Source organism: Pimephales promelas, chromosome 12, assembly GCF_988280905.1.
Source record: "Pimephales promelas chromosome 12, fPimPro1.hap1.1, whole genome shotgun sequence".
NCBI classification, from domain to species: domain Eukaryota; kingdom Metazoa; phylum Chordata; class Actinopteri; order Cypriniformes; family Leuciscidae; genus Pimephales; species Pimephales promelas.
In genome coordinates this window covers 5,596,139-5,620,237 of record NC_142780.1, presented here as the reverse complement: position 1 = coordinate 5,620,237, position 24,099 = coordinate 5,596,139, and the positions used below count along the sequence as shown (strand labels likewise).

Below are 24,099 nucleotides of genomic sequence, written 5' to 3'. Positions count from 1 at the left end.
TATCTATTATTAATGGAAGTTTTTTTTTTCCTGAAATGTTTTAAATATTGAACTAACAATTTTTAAATGTTACATTTTGAATCCGGAAGAGTGTAATGACCGTCTCTCTCTCTCTCTCTCTCTCTCTCTCTCTCTCTCTCTCTCTCTCTCTCTCTCTCACTCTCTCTCTCTCTCTCTCTCTCTCTCTATCTCTCGTCATGATTTTTAAGTCCCGCCCGTTCCGTTATTCGTCTCTCTCTGTACAGACGCATGTCCACGCCTGTCCCACTCCCGTGCGCTCGCGCTCATCACCGGGGCCAAGCAGAAGAAACTCTCCTAAAACGGCTTTGAAATCCCACAATCAAGAAATACCATTCAAACTCGCCTCAGCTGGTGCTTTGTTGTGTTACTTTCTCCGTTAAACCGATTCTTACCAAGTTGAAAACTTTTTTTTGTCTTGAGAGAAGAGATGTGGGTGGTAAACAGTCTGGCCGAACCGTAAACCCACTAACGGAGCCGAAAAACCAGCACAGAGAAAACAGCTTCTGGAGCGATAAACATCCTCACGGTCCGCTGTGTCTGTTAACCAAATGAGGTGAGTCTCTCCTGCTGTTATTACAGTGTACATTTGTTACAGCTATTACTATGTGTGTGTGTGTGTGTGTGTGTGTGTATGCGTGTGTGTGTGTGTGAGAGAGAGAGAGAGAGAGAGAGAGAGAGACGTGTGTGTGTAACTACTCCGTAACGTTACTAAGTTATATGCTACGTTACGGGGACCAAATGTCCCCTTGTGGGGAATTTATTTTGGTCTTCGTGAGGAAAACAGCTTAAAAATCAAATGGAATAAAGAATTCTGAAAGTGTATAAATTATTATTTTAGTATTTTAAAAATAATTTTAGGGTCAGGGTTAGGGGATAGCCGTTTGTACTTGGGCTATAAAAAAAACATTACGTCTATGGAGAGTCTATGTTAAGATATAAACAAAAAGTTTGTGTGTTTGGGGAGAGATTTGTATCCAGAAGTGAGCTAAACTTACCTGACAAGACGTTTTGCTACCTCCTTAAATACTAGCTGTAGGCTATGCAACTTAAAGCTGCAGTCCGTAGCTGCTAGCTTTTTTGGGGTTAAAAATGATCCAAAATACTTATTTGAGAAAATACATTACCGGCCAGTGTTCAAAACTATCTGGTTGCGTTAGCTCGATTCAAATCGGTAAGCTTGTAATAATGCTTTTAATTCCAGTGGATTTCCACGGGAGATTCGAGCATGTCTTTGCATCATTACGTCACATCTGTACACCTAAAGAAGAGTTTCGGCTAGTATAAGCTATTGGTTCATTACGTCACATCTGTAGTGTACACATGAAGATTCTCAGCTTGTAGGCTATATTGTGTGTGAGGATGTTGGAGGTGGAGATTTATAGCCTTTTCTCACAGCACTTGATAACTAAACTTATGAATTTGATGGCGGATCCAGAAAGGGTTAAAACGACAATCACCAGCGACAACAGATTCACCCGCTGTAAAATGCAAAAGACTTCGCAAAAGAGGGTGTTGAAGTACAACTCATGTAAAGTTGATAATTCCGCGAATGACTGCAATTGCAGATTTCGAACAGAGATGGTGACAAAGAGGAAAAACGCTTTTTGTTGAAGTGACGACTTTGTAGGACAACTAGGAAGCTAGCGGCGCATGGGTTCCCTCGATCAAAAAAGCTATGCATTTTCGACATTGACTTTTGGAAAATCGTAAAAAATAAGATCTGTGTTCAACAAAGAGTTGTGACCCTTACACGTTTTGTCTATCAAGATAATCAAGTTATCCAAAATGTTTACATTTTGAAGCCTATATAAAGTTTAAAAAACACAAGCAGGTTATAACTGGTGTGTTTTATGTCATAGATCAAAACGTGAAGATATTTAGAGGCTTTGTTCACCACAGACCTTATTTCAGGCGATTTAGCAAAAACCCATTCAAAAATCCCATAGACCTTAGACAGAGCGAGGGAACCAGAAGTGCTAAAATGCGAACTCACTTCCACATTTTGGCCTACAGAGTGACGTCAAACTTCACCACTCTATACAACCCTACAGGCTGATCAAGACCCAGACGAGAAGTGGAGGTTATTACATACCTACCAAATAAACAATAATTTGACTCAAAAATATTGATTTAAAAAGGTGTTTATTGATTTAAATTAGTTTATATCCTGAGTGAACAGAACTGTGTCCATGGCAACGCTCTCTTTTTAATGGCAACGGTGTTACACCAAAGACAACAGTTTGTTGTCAAAAAATAATGTACCGCGTTCTACATTTGAATTTAACCAAGCCATGTAATAAATAAAAACAATACAAGTCTATGGAATGTCCCATTTAAAAAGCTATTTAATTATTAAATGTGAACTAGACATGAATTAAAGATTTAAATTTTTTCCTTGTGTAAGGTTTCTTGCCAAAAACATCAGCCCAACACATTATACATTAGTACTGAACATAACATATGACCTATCCATATGAACTGTAAAAGAAGTCATTGAAGAGTGTAAACTTGGTTGGGTGGCCCCATTACCAATAAATTGACAAACACACATTTAACCTGCACAAACTATTGATGGAATCGTGAATATTAATTAGTGCAAGAAAATAAGTACCAAAACAAAATGTTTTACCATTATGTTCCTATTTTCAGAGTTAGGTTCTTTTATTTTAGGAAAAAAAATCTATCTAGTTGAATATTTTTGTGGTTGATTAGGGGTTGCACAATTGAAAAGGTTAGGAAACACCAATTTAGAGCAGAACATATGCAATAGTTCTCTATTGTAAGGTTAATCATTTTCTTCATTAGCTAATAATCCTTTGAGCACTGTCCCAATCACCCAACATCATGCTGTCCCATCTGTGTTTGGGTTGGTGGGACAAAATAAAAAACCTAATCCTGTAAATAGAAAGATGAAATGAACACATTTTTTCTGCATCATATTCATGTTTCCATCAAAGGTTTGTGTAAAATAGTAGCTATGACAATGTTATGACCTTATTATGAAAACTGGCAAAATAGGCCTAGTCATTTTCCTCACTTCATGCATTTCAGGGTCAACTTCCTGTTTGATGCATGCCCCGCTCACCTACATACATGATGTCATATTAATGAGGGCATCCAATTTTGATCATGTGATCTCACAGCTAGGACTCTTTAGACGAGAAAAACGCCTGTGATCCAACAAAACGACTTAAAATGTTGTCCTCGCGATTCGATTACGATTCAGAGGGCTGCGATGCGACGCTGTGTGACTATAAATACTTTGCTTTAAGGATGCTTTGCCACCAGGATGGTTCCCCGAGAACTAATGGTTCCCGAACGTTTTCCTGGTTGCATTCGCACCGCCAATAGGAACTCTGAAGTAACGTAAGCCGCGCTTATTGTCAAGACTTTTATTTTGACGGCGCTGAGAACACCAGCCAATGCCTGAGGACACAGAGCTCGTAGTCTTCGTGTTCATTAGTTTACGATCTGTTTAACAGTCCTGTCTAACACGTTATTAGATAGAACTGTCATACAGAGAAGGACAGTATGAAAGGTATTAGTGTATGCCGTGTCGTTGATGTCGAGTGTTGCTAGCTGAGCAGAAATACATAATCATGTTTCTCTTGGTCCCCTCAAAGTTGCATTGGATTGGATTTTCTCCTACATTATTTAGTTCCTCCAAAAGGAGTTCCTAGAGCTAAAATAGTTCCTAGTTCCTGCGGTGCGAATGCGCCAAAAAGTACTTCCGCTAATAGTTCTATGAACTATGAAACGGTTCCTCTGGTGCGAAAGCCCTTTAGGTGTACCTTGCAGTTAAAAATGTAATAAAATTAGGGCTGTCAAACGATTAATCGCGATTAATCGCATCCAAAATAAAAGTTTGTGTTTACATAATATATGTGAGTGCACTGTGTATAATTATTTTGTATATATATATATATATATATATATATATATATATAAATACACACACATGCATGTATATTTAAGAAAAAATATTATTTATATATAAAATATTTATATTTATATATAATATTATTATATATAAATCTATACACAGTGTAATATTTCTTAAATATATGCAAGCATGTGTTTGTATTTATATATATAAAATAATTATACACAGTGCACCCATATATATTATGTAAACACAAACTTTTATTTTGGATGCGATTAATCGCGATTAATCGTTTGACAGCCCTAAATAAAATATGTATTTTTAATTTTTCATTTAAATGAACTGTTTTAAAGGTAGAGTTTATACTAGTAATTTACAACAAAATGTAGGGCCGAACTTAATTTAGTCCGTGAGGAATTGATTGGATGGTTGTGGTTTTCTATTGGTGGATCTCATGTGAGTGACAGGTTGCCCCGCCCTCGTGCCAGTAAACATGTCATTAGAGAAGGGATGTCACTGCAAGAGGGAGAAGTTATTTTGATTAAGATTACGAGAGGACATGAATTTTTATAAACATTTATAATAAACACTGCAATATTCCATAGAAATATTTGAATTGTCTATTTTGATTTCATGGTGACTTTAATGGGAACCCCCATTTAGACAGTCAGATGGACACGTGCAAGTGTGTGTGTGTGTGCATTCATGTCCGCTGAGCTGGATTGTATGATGGACCACAGTTCAAGAGTCCATGTGTTTTCCTTTCGTCAGCTCTTTCTGTCCATCTGCTATGAAACATTTACCCAACATTCTCACTTCATGAGGCGGCAGCACACTGAGGTTTCACCTTAAATTTGAACTTTCTCAAAATAAATAGACATGATAAAGGCCTGCACGACACGTCACATCTTTAAACATCTGCTCTTACCTTTGACCTGATTAGAAGTGACAAATACAAAAAGAGGAGGTCAGTTGTCACACTTTACCCCTTGGATGATTCTCATGCTAGGTTCATTTTAAAAAAGTCAAACGTCCCTCACTAGCGGGGTATGTTGTCACAATGGAGAACTAAATATATAGTTAAAAAAAAACTATGAAAGAGCAAAAGTCATTAAGTTTCATCATTCACAAGCTCTCAATATGACAAACATTTTGTGGGTTTTGTTACAATACGCTTCCATTAGTTTACATGAGTAAACTTCATTAGTTCATGAACCTTTCAACATTTACTAATACAGTATTCAAATCAAAAGTTGTATTTTTTAATTGCATTTCAATTTAATGGACCTGAGCTGCATGAACTAACAATGAACAGTGCTTTTATTAATAACGTTAACAATGATATAATAAAAACTGTAATGCTTTTTTAGTTAACGCATTAACTAATGTTAATAATTTGGAGCTTATTGTATGAAGATGCAGTGGGAATCTCAGTGCCAGAGCTGTTCAACTTCAGCTGTGCATTAAAACGCCTGCCATTATGTGGCTTGACTGTTTTCCATTCAAAAGCACAACGTGAGCTATAAAACGTGTGAAGCACTAAAATGATTTCAAAGTCACATTGAAATGAGTTTGATTTTAATACCCAAATGAACCCAACAGCAATGCAAAATCACTCCCCGATGTTCCGTCTTCATGTCAGAACATCTGCTGTCGGATGTTCAGATGTGTTTAACACACTTTTTCCTACATCCAGTGATGCTGTTTCAAACTTTCCATTCATCATCTCTGGTTTGATGGTTTGCTGTATGAAGTCCAGGGTTGCTCCCTCCCATCAGGATCGTTTGGGCTGATCACTGACTACAGTATCAGTCGTGACTGCTTAAAGCCTTCTATTTAGTATTACTTATTATTAATATCTATTTATTTAGCTATTGTTAACAACAATGCATATTAAGTATTAAAGCTAAGAGATGAGAAAGTACTGGTGATCAGCAATGCTGGATTTCTGACCATACTTTGGTTGTCCGTCTTGATGCTGGTGCACAGAAAACTGCTTAGGTCTCTTTCAGAGTTTTAATAACTATTGGTAACACTTTATTTCACCCTTGGGGCATTCGTGGCCTAATGGTAAGAGATTCAGACTGGTTACCGAAGGTCACGGGTTCGATTCTCAAGAGTGGCCCTGTGCAAAACATCAAACCCTCAAAGCTCCCAGGGTGTCGAGACAAAAAATGGTTCCCCCTGCTCGTGGTGAGTGTGTGCGTGTCACAAGCTTGCAATTCGATTCGATTTCGATTCGATTCAATATCGATTATTTTGGATATCAGTTACAATAAATGGCAATTTTTCTCAAGGAAATCAAATCTCTTAAATGCTGTAAACTATGGTCTATATATATAGTCTAGTTGTAGCCTATAGGCTTCATTAGCCTAATATGAAGGTAATGAACTGTTTTGTAGCTATACAAACACTTAAATTACACTTTTATTTATTTTTATAATAAGAAGATTATATGAAATATAAACATTTAAATGGTGGCTGTCATAAAAAACTTGCCATATTTATTCAAATATGCATTAAATATTGAAGAACACTAACGAGTGTGGACTAACAAGTTTATATGGGTTTTCTGAGGTAAATATGACAATGACATTGATAACAAGCTGTTTAACTGACGTCTTTCCACGGTTGAAACGCAGATTGAGCAAATCAATGTGACATGATACGGATTTCGATAAGTTGTACTCTATCTTTTAACTCAGCGCTGCTGCTTCTCCAGAGCGATCAAACGGCAAAACGCTATTTATGTTTTTGAATTTCTAAAGAAAATGGACGTAATTTGAAAATTGAGACTTTGTTTCATATCAATAGTAACAAAGGACAAAGATTATTGCGATTTGTTGGATGCGCGCAGATGCGATACAATGTCTCATTCATTCAAACGAAACAGGATGACTAATCGATTCTTGAGATTTAAGAATCGATATCGGTTTGTAAAAATGAGAATCGATTAATATTGAGAAATCGATATTTATTACCCAGCCCTACTAATCACTGCTCCTAATGTGTGTGTGGATGGGTTAAATGTAGACTAGGGCTGCACGATATTGGTAAAAAAAAAATGGCATTGCGATATTATATTTTTTTAAACAATTTCTCCAGATGACTTGAATAGCTCTATTTGGAAATAATGAATCATTCTAGAATGACTGGGGTGGTTTTGTCATGGAGTAAATCCACATAGAAACTAATGTTATTAAAATGTTAACTAATGTAGTTAACTAGACTTTAATAAATGGAACCTTATTGTAAAGTGTTTCCGATTTCTGTCTCTTGAGTTCAGTGTTGGATAGATAAGTTATTCCATTCATTAAATTAAAGTGAATCGGTTCAAAGGAGTCATTAGTTTGTGAATCGGACGTGTCATTTACGGACCACGGCACACGTTGTGTGAGTATCCCGAAAGCATCATTAGCCAACTATGGTCGCAAGTTCCGTCGTTATCAGCATAGTTCAATGAGTCGTTGTTTCCCGAAACAATCTTTCCAACGAACATTCGCAAACATCATCGCAAAGTTGTGTGTTTGAACGACAGCTCTCGACCTGTGGTTAAGGCATAGTTTCTATTTTGCATCACATTTGGACGTAATAAATCCTAATCTTGAACAAAATAAGCAAGCTGACATTCAGCACAACCGCTGTCTTTTATTTAGAATACATACAAATGTAATTTACGTCTTTTAGTTTGTCAAAAGATTTAAAGTATCGTGTTTTGAGAATGCGCATGTGCAAACGTGCTCCACTATGTAAGAACGAGCAAAATATTGAGTCTCGTAATAAAGCAAAACAACTGAGAACTATTAGAAATAGTCCTCAGATGGCATGTCCATAATTTATATATATAAAAATCTAGCGTTAATTGGATATCAAACAGTTACATTAAAAGTAGTTATTACTCCACCACGAGTGAAACCAACGTGGTTAAACAATACTTTGCGACAATAGGTTTCGGGAAACAGTCGTGACTAGCTAGTTGATTTTTCCAACAATGCATTGGATTATGTCAGTGAAGCAACAAACTACATCGTTGTACGGGAAACGCACCCCTGAGCAATGAAGGAGATGGCGTATGCAGAGCGGCGGAGACACATCTCCGAGTGTTGTTCTTTGCTCGTTTTTTTAACAAAAAGGAAACGTTCAAATCACTTAAAACAGACACGATAGCTGATTCGAACGAGTGATGTTCGACGGCGGCATCCATCTTTGTAATGTAGGCTACAAAATCTGCTTCAAAATCCCAGCGCTGTCATCATCGTGTAAAACCCGCCCAAACGTTTCTGACTGGTGCCTCGATTTCGACGGATTGGAAATGGGCCTGAATGAGCTCTTTACCAGACTAAATTTCAGAGCAAATCTAAATTTGTTTACGCTCGCAATAAACACAACATTGTGCTTTTGTCAAACAAATTCTTGCGTGTTTTGAGCGAGTTTTTTTCCTGTTTATGCTCGCCAGCCATAATCTCCGTCGTTGTTCGGACAAAAGCTTCATCCATACGGAGTCTAATGACGGGTATAGTGTAAAATCCCGATTTAACTGAACATCCGGCACGATTTTAACATCCATTGACCCAGCAGGAGATGACCATTTTCACTTTATAGCACGAAACTCATTTCACTTCGTTCAACTCGTATTGCTTCTCCTAATGTTTTGCCCTCAGCAATGCCGCCGGGTCGGCAAATGCCCGTATGTTGAACTTGTGACGTCATGTGGGAACTATGTACAAACCCGATTCCAAAAAAGTTGGGACACTGTACAAATTGTGAGTAAAAAAAGAATGGAATAATTTAGAAATCTCATAAACTTATATTTTATTCACAATAGAATATAAATGACATATCAAATGTTGAAAGTGAGACATTTTGAATTGCTATGCCAAATATTGGCTCCTTTTGGATTTCATGAGAGCTACAAATTCCAAAAAAGTTGGGACAGGTAGCAATAAGAGGCCAGAAAAGTTAAATGTACATATAAGGAACAGCTGGAGGACCAATTTGCAACTTATTAGGTCAATTGGCAACATTAATGGGTATAAAAAGAGCCCCTCAGAGTGGCAGTGTCTCTCAGAAGTCAAGATGGGCAGAGGATCACCAATTCCCCCAATGCTGAGGCAAAAAATAGTGGAGCAATATCAGAAAGGAGTTTCTCAGAGAAAAATGGCCTTGTCCCAACTTTTTTGAGATGTGTTGATGCCATGAAATTTAAAATCAACTTATTTTTCCCTTAAAATTATGCATTTTCTCAGTTTAAACATTTGATATGTCATCTATGTTGTATTCTAAATATAATATTGAAATTTGAAACTTCCACATCATTGCATTCTGTTTTTATTCACAATTTGTACAGTGTCCCAACTTTTATGGAATTGGGTTTGTATATCGATGCTAAAATTATACATCGTGCAGCCCTAATGTAGACCATACTTGGCCTTCAGTCTATTTTACAGTATCCTTGTAACACATTACTTACTATAGTAATAACAGTAAATAATTCGTATGCGCCCAACCCTAAACCAGACCCTAATCCTAACCTTACAGTAAGTACATGTACCTAATTAATATTACTGAGTACTTAAATGTATAATTACACTGTAACAAGGATGCCTTAAAATGAAGTGTAAGTAATTGTAGTCTGCCTCCCTCAACCCAGATTGCACTCCAAAATATATTTTAAATGTATATTATGTTCTGGGTTCATTCTGACCCAAGGTGCTTCGTGTACCTAAGTTTATTACAGCATAGCAGTGGGAAGGTACACTAAGCACCTTGGGTTCACCAGCGACAGAATGTACCCAGAACATTCAAATCTTAAATCATTTATCCTGTCACAGTTTAATGTAAATGAAGTTGCTCTTGTTGTACCAGGTGTGGTCTGCATGTTAATGAAGTTAAGAGACCCCATTGTCTGAGAAGGTTCTCAGTGTCCCACACCCATTCCCATTCTACAATTGACTACCATTTGTTCAGCATGTGATCAACCCAAATGGTATAACTTAACTTCCTTCATCTCTATGATAATTAAGCCATTTTGGGGATGAGCTCATTCTAAAATATATTTTGGAGTGGAATCTGGGTTGAGGCAGACTACAATTTCTTTCAAAAGTGTAACCAAACTTTTTATTATCAAGCACTTCCCGCAGTTTAGCAGCAGTAGACTCTGATTCAGATGATTTGGACGTTTAGTTTGGGCTTTTAGGGAGGAACAAAAACGCAAAGCTGAGAAGGAAAGAAATAGTGATCGACCGATATCGGCCGGCCGATATATCGGGCCGATATTTGATGTTTTTACGTGTATCGGAATCGGCCGATACACCGCTGCGCGTTCGCCGATAGTTTTTTTTTTTTTCCCGCCGTTATTTATAGACAGGCGGCCACGGGCAGCTCCGTGCTGCTGGAGATGCTGCAGTTCACGTGCCCCGCCCTCCTCCAGTAGCAGAGTGCAACCTGCTCTTCACAAGAATGGTAACTTAAACTTTCAAAGGATCTTTTAAATGTTTGACTCCTAAAATATTGTCAAACACTTTGAAAATGGAAACACGTCGCCCTATAACTGTTATGTGCTTGCAACTAAGCAAGTTTGTGGGTCCAAATGGAAAACGCGAATGCCTCGTCTATAAAACTTAACTGCTTGCCATTGTATTAAGAAGCTGCAAATAGTTAAGGTGTAGGTTATCCGTTCAGTATGCATTAGGACTGTCTATGAATATTCTACATTCGAATATCTATTAATTTTGAAGGTGAAAATTAATATTTGAATGTGGAAAAACACGCCCGCGGTTGCAGACTAATAACGTTACCACAGCTGCACAGCTCGCTCGGAGCGCTCACTGTCGGTTCTATACTGTGAAACTTCAATCACTGAATGAACTGAAGCCTGCTATATTTGGGACAAGAGTCGCGACTCGCAACCTTAAATTGCTTGCACAAAACTCTTGTTTAGCACCCAACATTTGTTTGTTGTTCATTTAACCGACGCGCAGAGACCGTGAGGGCGAGAGAGAGAGAGAGAGAGTGCCTGAGCGAGTCCAGGGCGAGACAGAGTGAGCTCTGCGGTCTTGGCCATTAGTTGATTTACTTGCTTTTTAATACGTTGTCAAATATGTTTAAACTCAAATAAACCATCTAATACTAGTAGTTATGTCTCTTTTTATTAATGTGTCCTGTTATTGATGTAATGCGCGTCAACAACAAAACGCGCTACGGGATGTTCGAATATGTTTTTTAGAGGGAATTTGCAAACGCCATTTGAGCAATTTTGACAGCCCTAGTATGCATACGGTAACGAACTCTGGTCATAGGATTAAGGAATGCCACCGTTATTCTGTGCTTTTTGTAGGAGATTTATTCAGCGCTCACCTGGCTGAGGTTTGGGGCGTGTGGAGTTTGTCTCCCTCGCAATCGCAGTAATATTAGAGACTAGACATGCTAATTTTATTTTATGTAGGAAAATTGAAACCATGCAGTACATAGTTCGTTTCTTTTTAAATGAAGAACAGTGTGCACTGTGCACTTTATTATGCTGGTTGCTACTGTGTGCAATAGTGTAATTATTTAATTTATGCTTAAATATTAATTTTCAGCACTGAACTTTTTTTGTTCTACTTCATGTTTTTAATATTTTTTAAATTGTTTATCTACTTGTTCTTGTTCTACCTCACATGTTTTTACTATTTGTTAAATATTAATTTTTGAAGTTAGTTAAATGTTACTTTTATTAAATTGAGACCTGTAACATTTGTTAACATCATGTTATTTTTAAGATGTAAATTGAGGGAGCAAAATGTATCGGCTCCAAATATCGGCTCAAGAAAATCGGCAGCCTGTATCGGTCATCGGCTAAGGCTGATGGGAAAAAAATCGGTATCGGTATCGGCACTAAAAAATCCATATCGGTCGATCCCTAGAAAGAAACGTCCGTGATTATCATAATTTCATTATCGTTAGATGCCAAAATCAAAAATATAATTAAATTAATCTCAGCCCTATTTTCTTGGTGTCATTGCAATGTCTGTTACTGACAGTTGAATTTCTAAATGGCCTCTTTCTGTCTTGAAATGTCTGAAAATATTTTTAAAAAAGCCTTGAAACGTCTGACGGGGTTGGTGGTGTTCAAATGTTTTTTGTGCATTCTGTGCATGCCGACGTTATTTGTTTTCTTTGTTGTATGATCAATATGATCACTTCACTTCAACCATGTCCTGATATGAAGGACTGACAATGTCTGATTCAATTACAGGAGTATTCAGAGTTTAAAAAGGCTATTTTCAGACTGCAGGCAAAAGTGGCCCAAACACAGGTTTTTCTCAGATAAACAGTGATTTCAGTGTCCTCCATGTTTATGTCTGTATGATAGTGGGCTGCCCTCCATCTCGTTATTGATCTTTTGTGCATGCGGGTCAGTTTCGAGACCATGATCAGTTCAAAGTCAAACTCTAAAAAAATTTGCCAAACAAAATCTGAGCAATAAATCATACTTGAATATTAAGATTTGCATTGTGAACGAAGCCAAAGGTACAGCCGTGCTCAGAATTAATGGCACCCCTGGTAAATATGAGCAAAACTCGCTTTAAAAAATAAAATCTTCATTTATCCTTTAGATCTTTCATTCAAAAAATTGCATGAAAGATCAATAAATCTAACCTTAAATTGAAGTAAAAGAATTGAAAGTGGGGGGAAATCACATTATGAAATAAATGGGTTTCTTTTTCTCCAAAACACGTTGGCCACAATTATTGGCACCCTTTTATTAAATACTTCTCCTTTTGCCAAGATAACAGCTCTGAGTCTTCTTCTATTATGCCTGATTAGTTTGGAGAACACCTGACCAGAGATTGGAGACCATTCCTCCATACAGATCCTGCAGATTCCCAGATCCATGTTAGTGGTGCTTCTTCTCTTCAGTTCAGCCCACTCATAGGTCAGGGAACTGGGACGGTCATGGCAGAAGCTACCATTTGTGCTCAGTGACACATGTTTGTGTTGATTTTGATGTTTGTTTTGGACCGTTGTCCTGATGGAAGATCCAACCATGGCTCATTATAAGGTTTCTAGCAGAAGGTTTTGATTTTTAATCTGCTGATATTTGATAGAATCCACAGTGCCATGTATCTAAAGACGTCCAGGACCTCCTGCAGAAAAAAATGTGATGCGATCTGGGAAAACCCATCACATGGTGAAATTTGACATATTACAGGTTTTGAGACCATATTAAAGCTGGCTTCAAGCCCTTTCCAAATCTGTTTTTACTTATTTTATCGGTTGTCTGTAACAAAAGTTATGGTTATCTGAAGTTGGCTGATCGCTATGATTTTCAGAAACAGAATTTTGTGAAAAACAGGTTTAAATGAACTGTTACATTGCTAGCGCGACGACTGGCGCTCCCTTGTTTATTGCCTTTTTTGCATATCACATATTTTAGTAATCATCATAGATTAGGTATCATTCGAAAGCTAACGAACTCAAAAATCAACCTGTGAAAACCATTTTGAAATTGGACGATTGAGAGACGAGCAAGGTCTTATAAACGAGCAGCTTCAAACTCCGTTGTACTCTTGTGCTCCGCATCACACCACACGATAACACTGGATAAAATGAAATAAATAAAAACTTGCGTGCCGTTGTAGTTCACCCAGGACTGGACTTTATTCTGTTATGTGATTTATTTTGATAGGTGAACTGTCTTTGTAGTGTTAAGAGAAGGATAGCTATATGGGAGATTTGTGTTTTCCCCTCCGCTCCGCCTGCGTGCGTGTTGTTAAAGAGAAACGCAGTCTTTTCAGCTGGTCAATATAAATCGCTATTTTTTCTGCAGTAAACTAGTGAAATTTCCCAAGTTATATTCAGAGATGATAAACAAGATGTTATAGAATAATAATTTAATAAAAAACAAATTTTGACAAAAAACTGACATTCAATCTATTTTTAGACTTTATTGAAAACAAATAAATAGATCCACAACATTAAAGATCCAGCAGTATATTTAACCATACAGTAGGCATGGGGTACTTTTTATCCTTGTGTGCACCAAACCCATCTAGCGTGTTTGCTGCCAAAAAGCTCTTTTTTTAGTTTCATCTGATGATCTGACCACAGAACGTGCCGTTTGAAGATCCATTTTTGTCTGACAACTGGATTTGCTGGAGTTTGTTTTTGGATGAGCGAGAAGATTTTTCTTGAAACCATCCCAAACAACTTGTGGTGATGTAGGGGTTGTTTGATTTTTTTTTTTATAGGCTTTCTGGAGCCAAGCCTCAACTAATCTCTGCAAATCTCCATCTGTGATTCTTGAAGAGTCTTCAGCAATAAAGACACACGTCCTCTTCCTGGCAGATTCGTAACATCTTTAATTGATTGGAACTTCTCAAATATTGCCCTGATGGTCAAAATGGGGATTATCAATTCTTTAGCTATTTTCTTACAACCACTTTCTATTTTGTGATGCTCATCAGAACTATATTCTTTGGTTTTACTGATTGTGATGGATGAATAAGGTAATGTGTTTCCTCATATTTAAACTTCTGTTGAAACAAGAAGTCATAGCTGGACAATATCATGCGTGAGCTTAAAAAGGTATATTAATCAGAATATACTTTTTACTCGTGAAAAATTCTAGGGGTGCCAATAATTGTGGCCAATGTGTTTTGGAGGAAAAAAAACATTTATTTCATAATTTCATGAGTTCCCCCCACTTTCAATTATTTTACTTCAATTTAAGGTTAGGCAATTTTTTTAATTAAAGATCTAAAGGATAAATGATGCAGATTTATTTATTTACAGCCAGTTTTGATCATATTTAGGGGTGCCATTAATTCTGAGCACAACTGCATATTCAATTGGTACAATGTTATTTTTTTTACGGCAACCCATCAAAATAAAAGTTTGGTTCAACTTGGAGAAATTGTGACAGAATTGCTGTTGTACAGTAGAATTTTGCTATAATCTAATAATAAAATAAATTATTGTTAAAATGATTGTTTTAAGGAATAATCACACAATTTTTCTACCATTAATTTTAACTGAAAAGCTCTGTTGTGCAGTACTTTGACAAAAAAGTTTAAGTTCATATGATTAAAAGATAAATTAAATGAATGTTGTATGCCTTCACTTGACTGCCAGAAAAAATTAAAAACACAACATTAAGGGAAAATATTCCACGAAGGGAAAAAAAAACACTTCATAGAAATTAAAAAAATAAGAATAAAATAATAATTTGATGTTTTTATGAGTTCAATTAATTAGGCATGCTTTTTTGATTATTAAAATGTAATTAGACCATTAAAATGGAATCTGGAAAACAGAGAATTTGGTAAAAAAATTAAACGGAATTTAAGAAGAAAAACATATTTTATAGGACCCTAAATATGTCATTTTTGCTAAAATTTTAATAAATTGTTTTTAAATTATACAAGTTTCACGATTTCAATTAACTATATTTGCTTTTTGATTGCTAAAATTTTATTTGACCATTAAATGGAGTCAAAAAAATTCAAACAGAATCCCAAAAATGTACATAGGAAAAAATAAATAAATGGAATTTGGTACAAAATAAAATGGATTTCATAACAGGAGCAAGAACTCCGACACAGGAACCTTGTCGACTAGAATTAGAAACCGATTAATTTAGTTGATTGACAGTGGGCATGCTATTATACAGACACACTGGTGTTGGTTCAGCTGCAGACATATCATCAGCAGAAATCACCCCGTTACACAGCTTCACCAGGAAAAGTAATTACCACACACAACAAACCCGTTTACACAAGACCAGTGATAGACATTTGACTCCCAAATATTTATTGATCTGATCTCTTTACAAACACTGACCAGGCTGGTTTAATTTACTAGAGTTTAATTAACTCGTTTTCAGTTCTTGGCTCACCATTGACCGGCATACATGACAAACAAACCACCTCAGCATTACTAAGCAAAACCTCAACAGGTGGAAATTTGACAGATCCTCCACCTGGTCTCGTCCGTCACTCAAGTTTGTTGAAACAGCTGTGATTCCACGGATTACAGTGATGTTAATGTGCCAGGAATATAATTATACAAATTTTCATTGCAAAAGTAATTGTCTTTGCTAAAGCAAATGATGTGGTGCTTGTTTTTGCAAAGCACAGGGACTCGATGGTAAGATGTTGTTGTGAGTGGTTTCCAGTGCTGTGTCCCAATTCGCCTACTCCTACCATGCCATAAATGTACGCACTGTTTTTGTGAAGAAAAATACATACTTTTGAGTGTGTAGCAGAAGAGTATGCAAGTTGTGGGACATACTGTACTACTTGGTCATATTGCGTCTTTAACAATTACATGCATCCTGCCACCGTTTAAACTAGGGATGCACGATATATTGGCCAAAATATCGGTATCGGCCGATATAAGTTAAATTTTAATGTTTATTGTTATCGGCCGATATATTAAAGCCGATAAAAAATGGGTTATTTCCTACAGCTGATACAGTTCAGATGTGCACTGTTCGCCATGATAGTTTTCACTTTGAAAAAAGGAAAATGCAGTTAAGTGCAATGCGCTGTGCAAGAAAATTATACATAAAATTATAATGAGAACATCATTATAATTGTGTGATTGGGACATGAGACTTTTGTTTTTGTAATCAGGCTCTCAAAAATTTCTCAAAAACAAAATTTAATTTAGATTTTTAGACCAACATATCAGTTATCGGCTTTCAAATTCAAAGAATTATCGGTTATCGGTATCGGACAAAGATATTTTCATATCAGTGCATCCCTAGTTCTGTCAGGGTTTGGGTTGGTGAAAGTAGCGAGGACTTAAGTGCAGAACAATGGGTATTTATTAAGTCTAAAATAAAACAAAAACTAACCAAGAAAGGAGTCAAGACTTCAACTTGGCATGAAAACCAAACAAGAGGCAAAGACAGACAAGGTTAGACAATGAACCAGCACAGGACTAAAAACATAAATAGAGAGAGCAAACAAATCATGTGACAAGGGAGGACGGGTGGGGCAAAATTAATCAATAATCAGGTATCAGGTAACACTTTATTTTACGGTGTCCGTGATACAGAGTAATTATTACCTAATTAATTACTTAGTAGTAGACGTGGTAATAACATGTAACAATGTAACAACAAGAATTTAAATATGTTACTAAGGTGTGAAAAAAGTCTGCAGTTACACATGGTCGTTTCGTACCTTCTAAAATATTGTATCAAGATTGTACTTCATGTGGATACACATGAAGTACACTTAAGTACAATCTTGATACACTTTATTTTACATAGCTTATCCCTGTGTAATATTATGTAATTGCTATGTAATTAGGAAGCTACCGCATGCATATATGCTGTCAACGAGGGTGTTAGGCCTAATTCAAACTAAAGTACATATGGATAAGGTTCATAGATGCACATGAAATACACTTAAGTACAATCTTGATACACTTTATTTTACATGGCTTATCCCTGTGTAATATTATGTAATTGCAATGTAATTAAGAAGCTAGCGCGTCCATTTAAGCTGTGAACGAGGGAGTTTGGCCTAATTCAAACTTAAGTACATATGGATAAGTTTCGTAGATTCACATGTAGTTCAAACTTGATACACTTTATTTTACGTAGCTTATACCTGAGTAATATTATGTAAATTGAATGTAATTAAGAAGCTACTGCATGTATTTAAGCTGTAATCTAGAGGGTTAATTCAGATGGATAAGGTATGTAGATACTAGGGATGCACCGAAATGAAAATTCTTGGCCGAAACCGAAAACCGAAAAAGAGGAAACCAAGGCCGAAAACCGAAAACCGAAACACCGAAAGAAATTATGCCAATTATTAGTATCATTGCATTTATGGCTATGACTGTGTACAAACTTTACTAAAATCAAGGCATTGCAATTGCATAAATTATTATAACATTTTCAAAGAATAAATCAATTACAAATTATGCAAATATATATTTAGCACAATGCACAGTACAAAATAAAATTCAAACTAAAATGTTTAACTTGACCCCACTTATGTGTACACTAAATAATAATCTACTGGCCTGCAGAAAGGTTTTAAAATGAAATGTTCTCTCAAAAACAAAGCCAACCGCAAACTTCTCATCACATTAGCACCCAGTTTGCAGGTCTAAATTAGTTACATTTTTAAAAATGTAGCATACAATAGCATAAAAAGCCTTTTTAAATGAACAATGGTCCATGTTTAATACAAATGTTGAAACTTAATGAAACATGTTTAGTGAATGTAGAAAATATTTAAGAGAGCATCAATTTAGTTCTATACATACATGTTCCCATATACATATTTTTTTTTTGTAATGTCACAAGTAATAATCTCAGGGTTTATTGGGTTTTACATGATTATTTTTGTATTGGTGGTGGAATACTAAAAAATAAACATTGTCATGTATTTATCGGTCTTCTTCTCGCCGATTCCTGATGGTTAGAGGACAGTTACTTTACTTGAGTCGTCCCCTGTCGTTTCAAGGAATAGTACAACGGAGAGCGCGTCAAGTATAAACGCCTCGACCGTTTGGAGCGGTGCACGCGCTGTTTGTGGAGACTCGCGCTGCCTTGTTTACTTTCGCCTTCCTGCTCTAAACAATGCGTGCCGCCATGACGACGACTCCGGTTCCGAGCGGGTCAAGAGCGGTGCGCGCGCTGTCTGTGGAGACTCGCGCTGCCTTGTTTATACTTTCGCCTGCCTCCGCAGCGCGTGTCTCCACAGACAGCGCGCGCACCGCTCTTGACTCGCTCGGAACCGGAGTGGTTGTCATGGCGGCACGCATTGTTTATAGGTGGATAAACAAGGTTTCTGTCTCATGGCGGGTTCAGATACACTGAAATACGTCCACACCGCAGACATGTTGCTTCAGACAAGCACGTGCAGGTCGCGGTTTCTGTTTGCGTCATCACAACATTTCGGCCGTACTGTTTCGGTGATAAAAGTCTTTCGGCCGAAAACCGAAAATGCACTTTTGGGCCATTTTCGGCCGAAAATTTTCGGCGGCCGAATATTCGGTGCATCCCTAGTAGATAGTCATGAAGCACTTAAGTACTTGATGCACTTTATTTTAGAAGGTACAAAATGACCATGTGTAACTAGTACTTGTTACATTGTACCAAGTCGGTAACATGTATGTAAGGTACACGTATGTATGTTACACATGTGTAACAGTAGCTGCCTATAATATGTGTGTAATTACAATCTGTAAGTACAGGCTGTTCCATAACTTAGTTACATGTAAGGGTTAATGCCCGACGAGGTGTCCATTGTCAGGTTTTAATGGACGACGGCGAGGCGTGAACCGGCCGACGCGCAGCGGAGCTTTTAACAAAAGCTGGGTAACATTACTGCTGCCCATGATGGGCACTTGATGCAGACAGTACGTTGCTCCAGCTTCGTCTCTCACAGAGAGACGGAGCCCAGCAAGCCCGCAGAATGCTCTCGCATCGATGGCCTGTCACCGACATTATTTGACGGCTCTCCAGTCCAGCATCGGAGAGCCGATCATACCAGTCGTCAAAGTTGCCATATTCTCCATAAATGTTAAAAGAAATAACGAAGTCGCTCATTGTTGTATTAGGCTATAGTATCTAACGTTAGATGTTTGTTTTGATAGAGCGTTTGACTGCCTGTTGCTATGGTTACTCACAGCTGTTTTAGGCAGCGCATTTATTTATAAATTTCGAATGGTAAACAGGCAGTTTCACCAGAACTACTTTACTAGGTGTCCTCTATCACTTTTTAACAGACACCCTGCAGCCAATCAGAATCGAGTATTCACCCAGACCATGGTATAAGTTAATTACATTTTGTTACATGTTATTACAATGTTTACTACTAAGTAATTAATTAAGTAATTACCAGGGGCGGCTCGCCTATAGAGGGCGCTGGGGCGCCGCCCTCCCTCCGACCTGTCTGTCTGTTTTTTTAATATATATATTATAATTTATCATTTTGAAAAATAATCTTTGTTAATTATATGCTAATAATGGTTTTACTTTGAAAAGTGTTTTGAACTCACCAGAATGATATTTGCATTCACTTTCGTTACTTTTATTATGTTGGTGTAGTAGTATAGCCAATAGGCTGTCTTCTCAGGGCGCCAGTTCGCTCAGCCCCACAGTGCTGGAATTTAAGCCAATAGTTCCCCGGTTGCTATGCAAAAAAGTTTATATTTCGCCAATCAGCGCCGTCAAATTTTATGGTTTGGGGGCGCTGAAAATATCGCCCACAGTATCAGATTAGGGGAGTGCACCGTGCACGCGCACCACGGGACATTTTTTTACCTCAGATGAGAGAAGAATGGCAGCGCCAGTGACGTCGAGTGGAAATAATGTAAAGTTAGTCGCTCTGTCACTCACTCACTCACTCACACACACATAAACACTGTTTCACACACATTTGATATTAAAATAGTTATAGGAATATTAATACCTGTGTGTTTGCTTTGTTTTTGATGTTTTTAAGTTCTGAGCTAGATTACTGTGTTTCATACTAGTTAAAATCAACTGTCTTCTTATACTTGGGTGTTACAATCAAGAATGCTGTCCCACCCTCTCTTTCAGAGCCTTTTCTCTCTCTCTTTCTCTAGTATCAACACATTGTTATCCATTATCCAATTGTCAATTTGTCAAAAATATGTAGTCTACAGCTGGGGATTGATTAAACTAGATTTTTGTATTACCTTTTTTTTTTTTTTGTATTACCTATATTATAATTTATTAATATTATGCGTTTGCACTTTTTCTGTCAGCACACAGAGCATAATAAACATGCAACTTGTTCATTATCATTAACTGTCAAACTGTTATTATTATTATTGTATTATTTGACTATTGGTATTGACTGGTTTAAGTTATTTTATTTGTATAGGTAAGGGCATGGCCTAAGGCCTAAAATGCACCAGAATGCAGGAAATCACATCTACTAAATTCAAAATTTTCTGGGGGGGAACCCCCAGGCCCCCCTCTTATTCAGCCCCCCCTACAATAATTTTCACCAGCCGCCACTGGTAATTACTCTGTATCAAGGACACTGTAAAAAAAGTGTTACCCAAAAGGGTCTTTTCACAGCTAAAACCATCCACATTCAATTTAATTTAATTTCCAATCTTATCAGAGAGAAGAGAAATATCCAGTCTTGGTCTTTCATGCGGAGACTCTCATCATGTATTTGCATAATGATGCATTTAAAAGTTAATGAATGTGAACTTATCTTTTCAAAAGTTCACAACGCTGTTGCAGATGAAATATAATGTGGATTTCATAGAATAAATATCTTTTCGTCCGGTTATAAACTGATTTCTAAACCTCTCTACTCATCAGACTCGCACATCCGCCATGTTTGTAGTTTTTTTTAACTCTTTTTATTTGTGTTTGTAGTTACTATAAGAGTAGTAATGGAATCGTCATCCAATGCGCAATGGGTTGTGGGAAATATTAGCCTTTAGAGTGTGCACGGATCTGCACTTCGTTTTATTCCGGAAAAAAGTAGACCATCCAGTATCTTTGAATATTCATTTCAACATACTATGATTTGGGGCACATTAATTTTATTCATAGACATATACACTAGACCTCACCTTGGCTACGGCAGTTCAATGGAACGAATGCGTCAATAGAGCCGCCATCTTGAAACAGGGGAGCCCCTCCACTTTAATGCATCAGTGTCAATGTAGTAGACACAGGTCTAACGGAAATAAAATAAATCATCATGAATGCGATTTTTCTTGTTTTTTTGGTTTGTTCCAGCGGTCAGACATGTATTTATCATTGATTCCAGAAAGAAATTTTTTTTTTTTTTTAAACATTCTCCCAAGTTCAGATTTCATCCGTGAACATCATACGCTGCACAAAATCATCAATGAATTCGAAGTAAAGGCAGAGATAGCAGCGTTACCCAGCTACTTCCTATGACAAGACCCCTGTTCCAAGATGGCGGCGGTTTTGACGCATGCTTAGAACCCCAAGGTGAGGTCTAGTGTATATCTCTATGAATTCTATTTAGGACGGATGGTATGTGAATTGCACACGCAGCACATGGCATTGCTATGTGGTTGCTAAGATGTTCTGAGTGGTTGTTGACATGTTGCTATGCAGTTGTGAGGTGTTTTTTTTTAGTCCACCCTCAAGTCTCTTCTGGTCTCTATGACTCAGCTCCCTCTTTCAGTGGAAATCCGGGGGATTTTTTTTTTTTAACCTTTTTTTAGTCTTTGCCACACAACATCATGAGTATAATCACTTAGCAAAGCATGTTTACAAGAGTTGTGAGATTTAACGAGTAGTCTTAAAATTGAAGATATTTAATTGATCTTTTACAGATCGATACTTTTTATTGATTTGGTTGATTTTATGCCCTGTGTGTGTTTCTTAGAGAGAGCACCACAGTTTTCAATTCTTCCTCTATCTGATCAACTGATAATCTAATCAATGCTCTATGCTCAATCTTGTTCAGTCAGATAGTGTGAATTCAGAGGACGGCCAGTGTCAGAGCATTTGACCTTGTTGAATAAATCATTTATAATATGTTTGACCTAGTCTTATCTGAGGTTGTCGGACGAGTCGAACGAGTGGCAGAGGCATCTTTAGTGCTCTATATATAGACTAAGGAGTCTTTGGTGGATAACTCAATGGACAGCTCTGTTAAGGTTTTAAAAACCTCTGTGACACAATGTATCATTCATACACACACACACTCCCCCGATGTCTGCGTGAGTTTCCAGCACTCGACAAAACCATGTTCCACACAAAACGCTTTACATACTTCCTCATGTTCTTACTAGACACACACACACACACAATGCACTGATAGGTTCAGCAGAGAATGGCCAGAGTGGAGTCACATGACCTGAGCAGCCAATGAGAGTTTAGGAGCAGAGCTGTCGTGAGCGGCAATGGGCGTCTGACCCTCACAGGCGTGTCTGGCTGTGCTGAAAAGAAATGCTTGCATTAACACAAGTCCTGAAACACTGCAAGAGCGTTAAACTGAGCGTTATCTGATCAAACTCGTGGCATGTCCGCAGTATTGATGCATTTCACTTCTAAAAACACTTTGGGGAAATTAGTGGTCTTTTAAATGGATTTATTACTTATTACGGAAATAATACTTAAAAGAATATGCTTAAGTGTGAACTGAATGTAATGCTTCCGGACACATGTAAATTGCAATTAAATGTTTTTATAGTTTAATTAGTTTAAATTTATATTAAATGCAAATAGCTGAACTTTTTTACCCAGTTAAGACTTTAGTACATATTGATATGTATTTTTACAATTACATCTATTGTATTTGAAGCATGGTTAAAGTGTACTGCTGAATTCTGACAATAATTTATTTGCTTATGTCATTTAATTACATTTCTAAAACACATTTGTAATGATGAATTTAGTACATTTAAAGTCCCCATTGTGAAAATCAAGTTTAATTTTGTATGTCTATGTGGTGTTTTTAATGCTTTAAGACAAACTGTGTGCAAATTCACAAGTCAACACTATTGCTATTTTCTCCTTAAAACTGATGCGAACCAAAGACAGTCTCAAAAACGTTTTGGAATTGCTGTTTTTTTCTGACATCACAAACTACTGTACCTTGTAACCAATCAGGGGTGCGTTTCCCAAAAGCATCGTTAGCCAACTATGGTCGCAAGTTCCGTCGTTATCAGAAAAGTTCAACGAGTCGGTGTTTCCCGAAACCATCGTTCCAATGAACATTCACAAACATTATCGCAAAGTTGTGTGTTTGAATGACAGCTCTCGACCTGTGGTTAGAGGCATCGCATTTCTATATTGCATGACATTTGAACGTGATAAATCCTTATCTTGAGCAAAATAAGCAAGCTGACATTCAGTACAACCAGTGCCTTTTATTTAGAATACATACAAATGTAATTTACGTCCTTTATTTTTTCAAAAAATTTAAAGTACCGATTTTGAAGAGTGCGCATGTGCGAAGCTCTACTATGTAAGAACGAGCCAAATATCGAGTCTGATAATAAAGCAAAACAACTGTGGAACAATTAGAAATAGTCCTCAGATGACATGTCTGTAATTTATATATAAAAATATAGCGTTAATTGGATCTCAAACAGTTTCATTAAAAGCAGTTATTACTCCACCACGTGCGAAACCAACGTGGCTGAACGATACTTTGCGACAGTGGATTTCGGGAAACAGTCGTGACTAGCTAGTTGATTTCTCCAACGATGCA

At 37.1% G+C, this 24,099-nt stretch overlaps 1 protein-coding gene across 2 annotated transcripts in view; it reads left to right on the top strand.

Annotated features, from left to right (window-relative positions):
- Nucleotides 1–226: 226 nt before the first annotated feature.
- Nucleotides 227–24,099, top strand: part of cers2b (ceramide synthase 2b) — a 55,802-nt gene continuing 31,929 nt past the window's right edge. The window contains exon 1 of one of the 2 annotated variants that reach the window (XM_089117442.1): nt 227–574. In XM_089117442.1, the coding sequence (XP_088973568.1) occupies nt 570–574 (5 nt within the window). In that variant the 5' untranslated portion in view covers nt 227–569. The remainder of the gene's footprint in view (nt 575–24,099) is intronic. The other variant, XM_039681304.2, reaches the window with a different exon arrangement.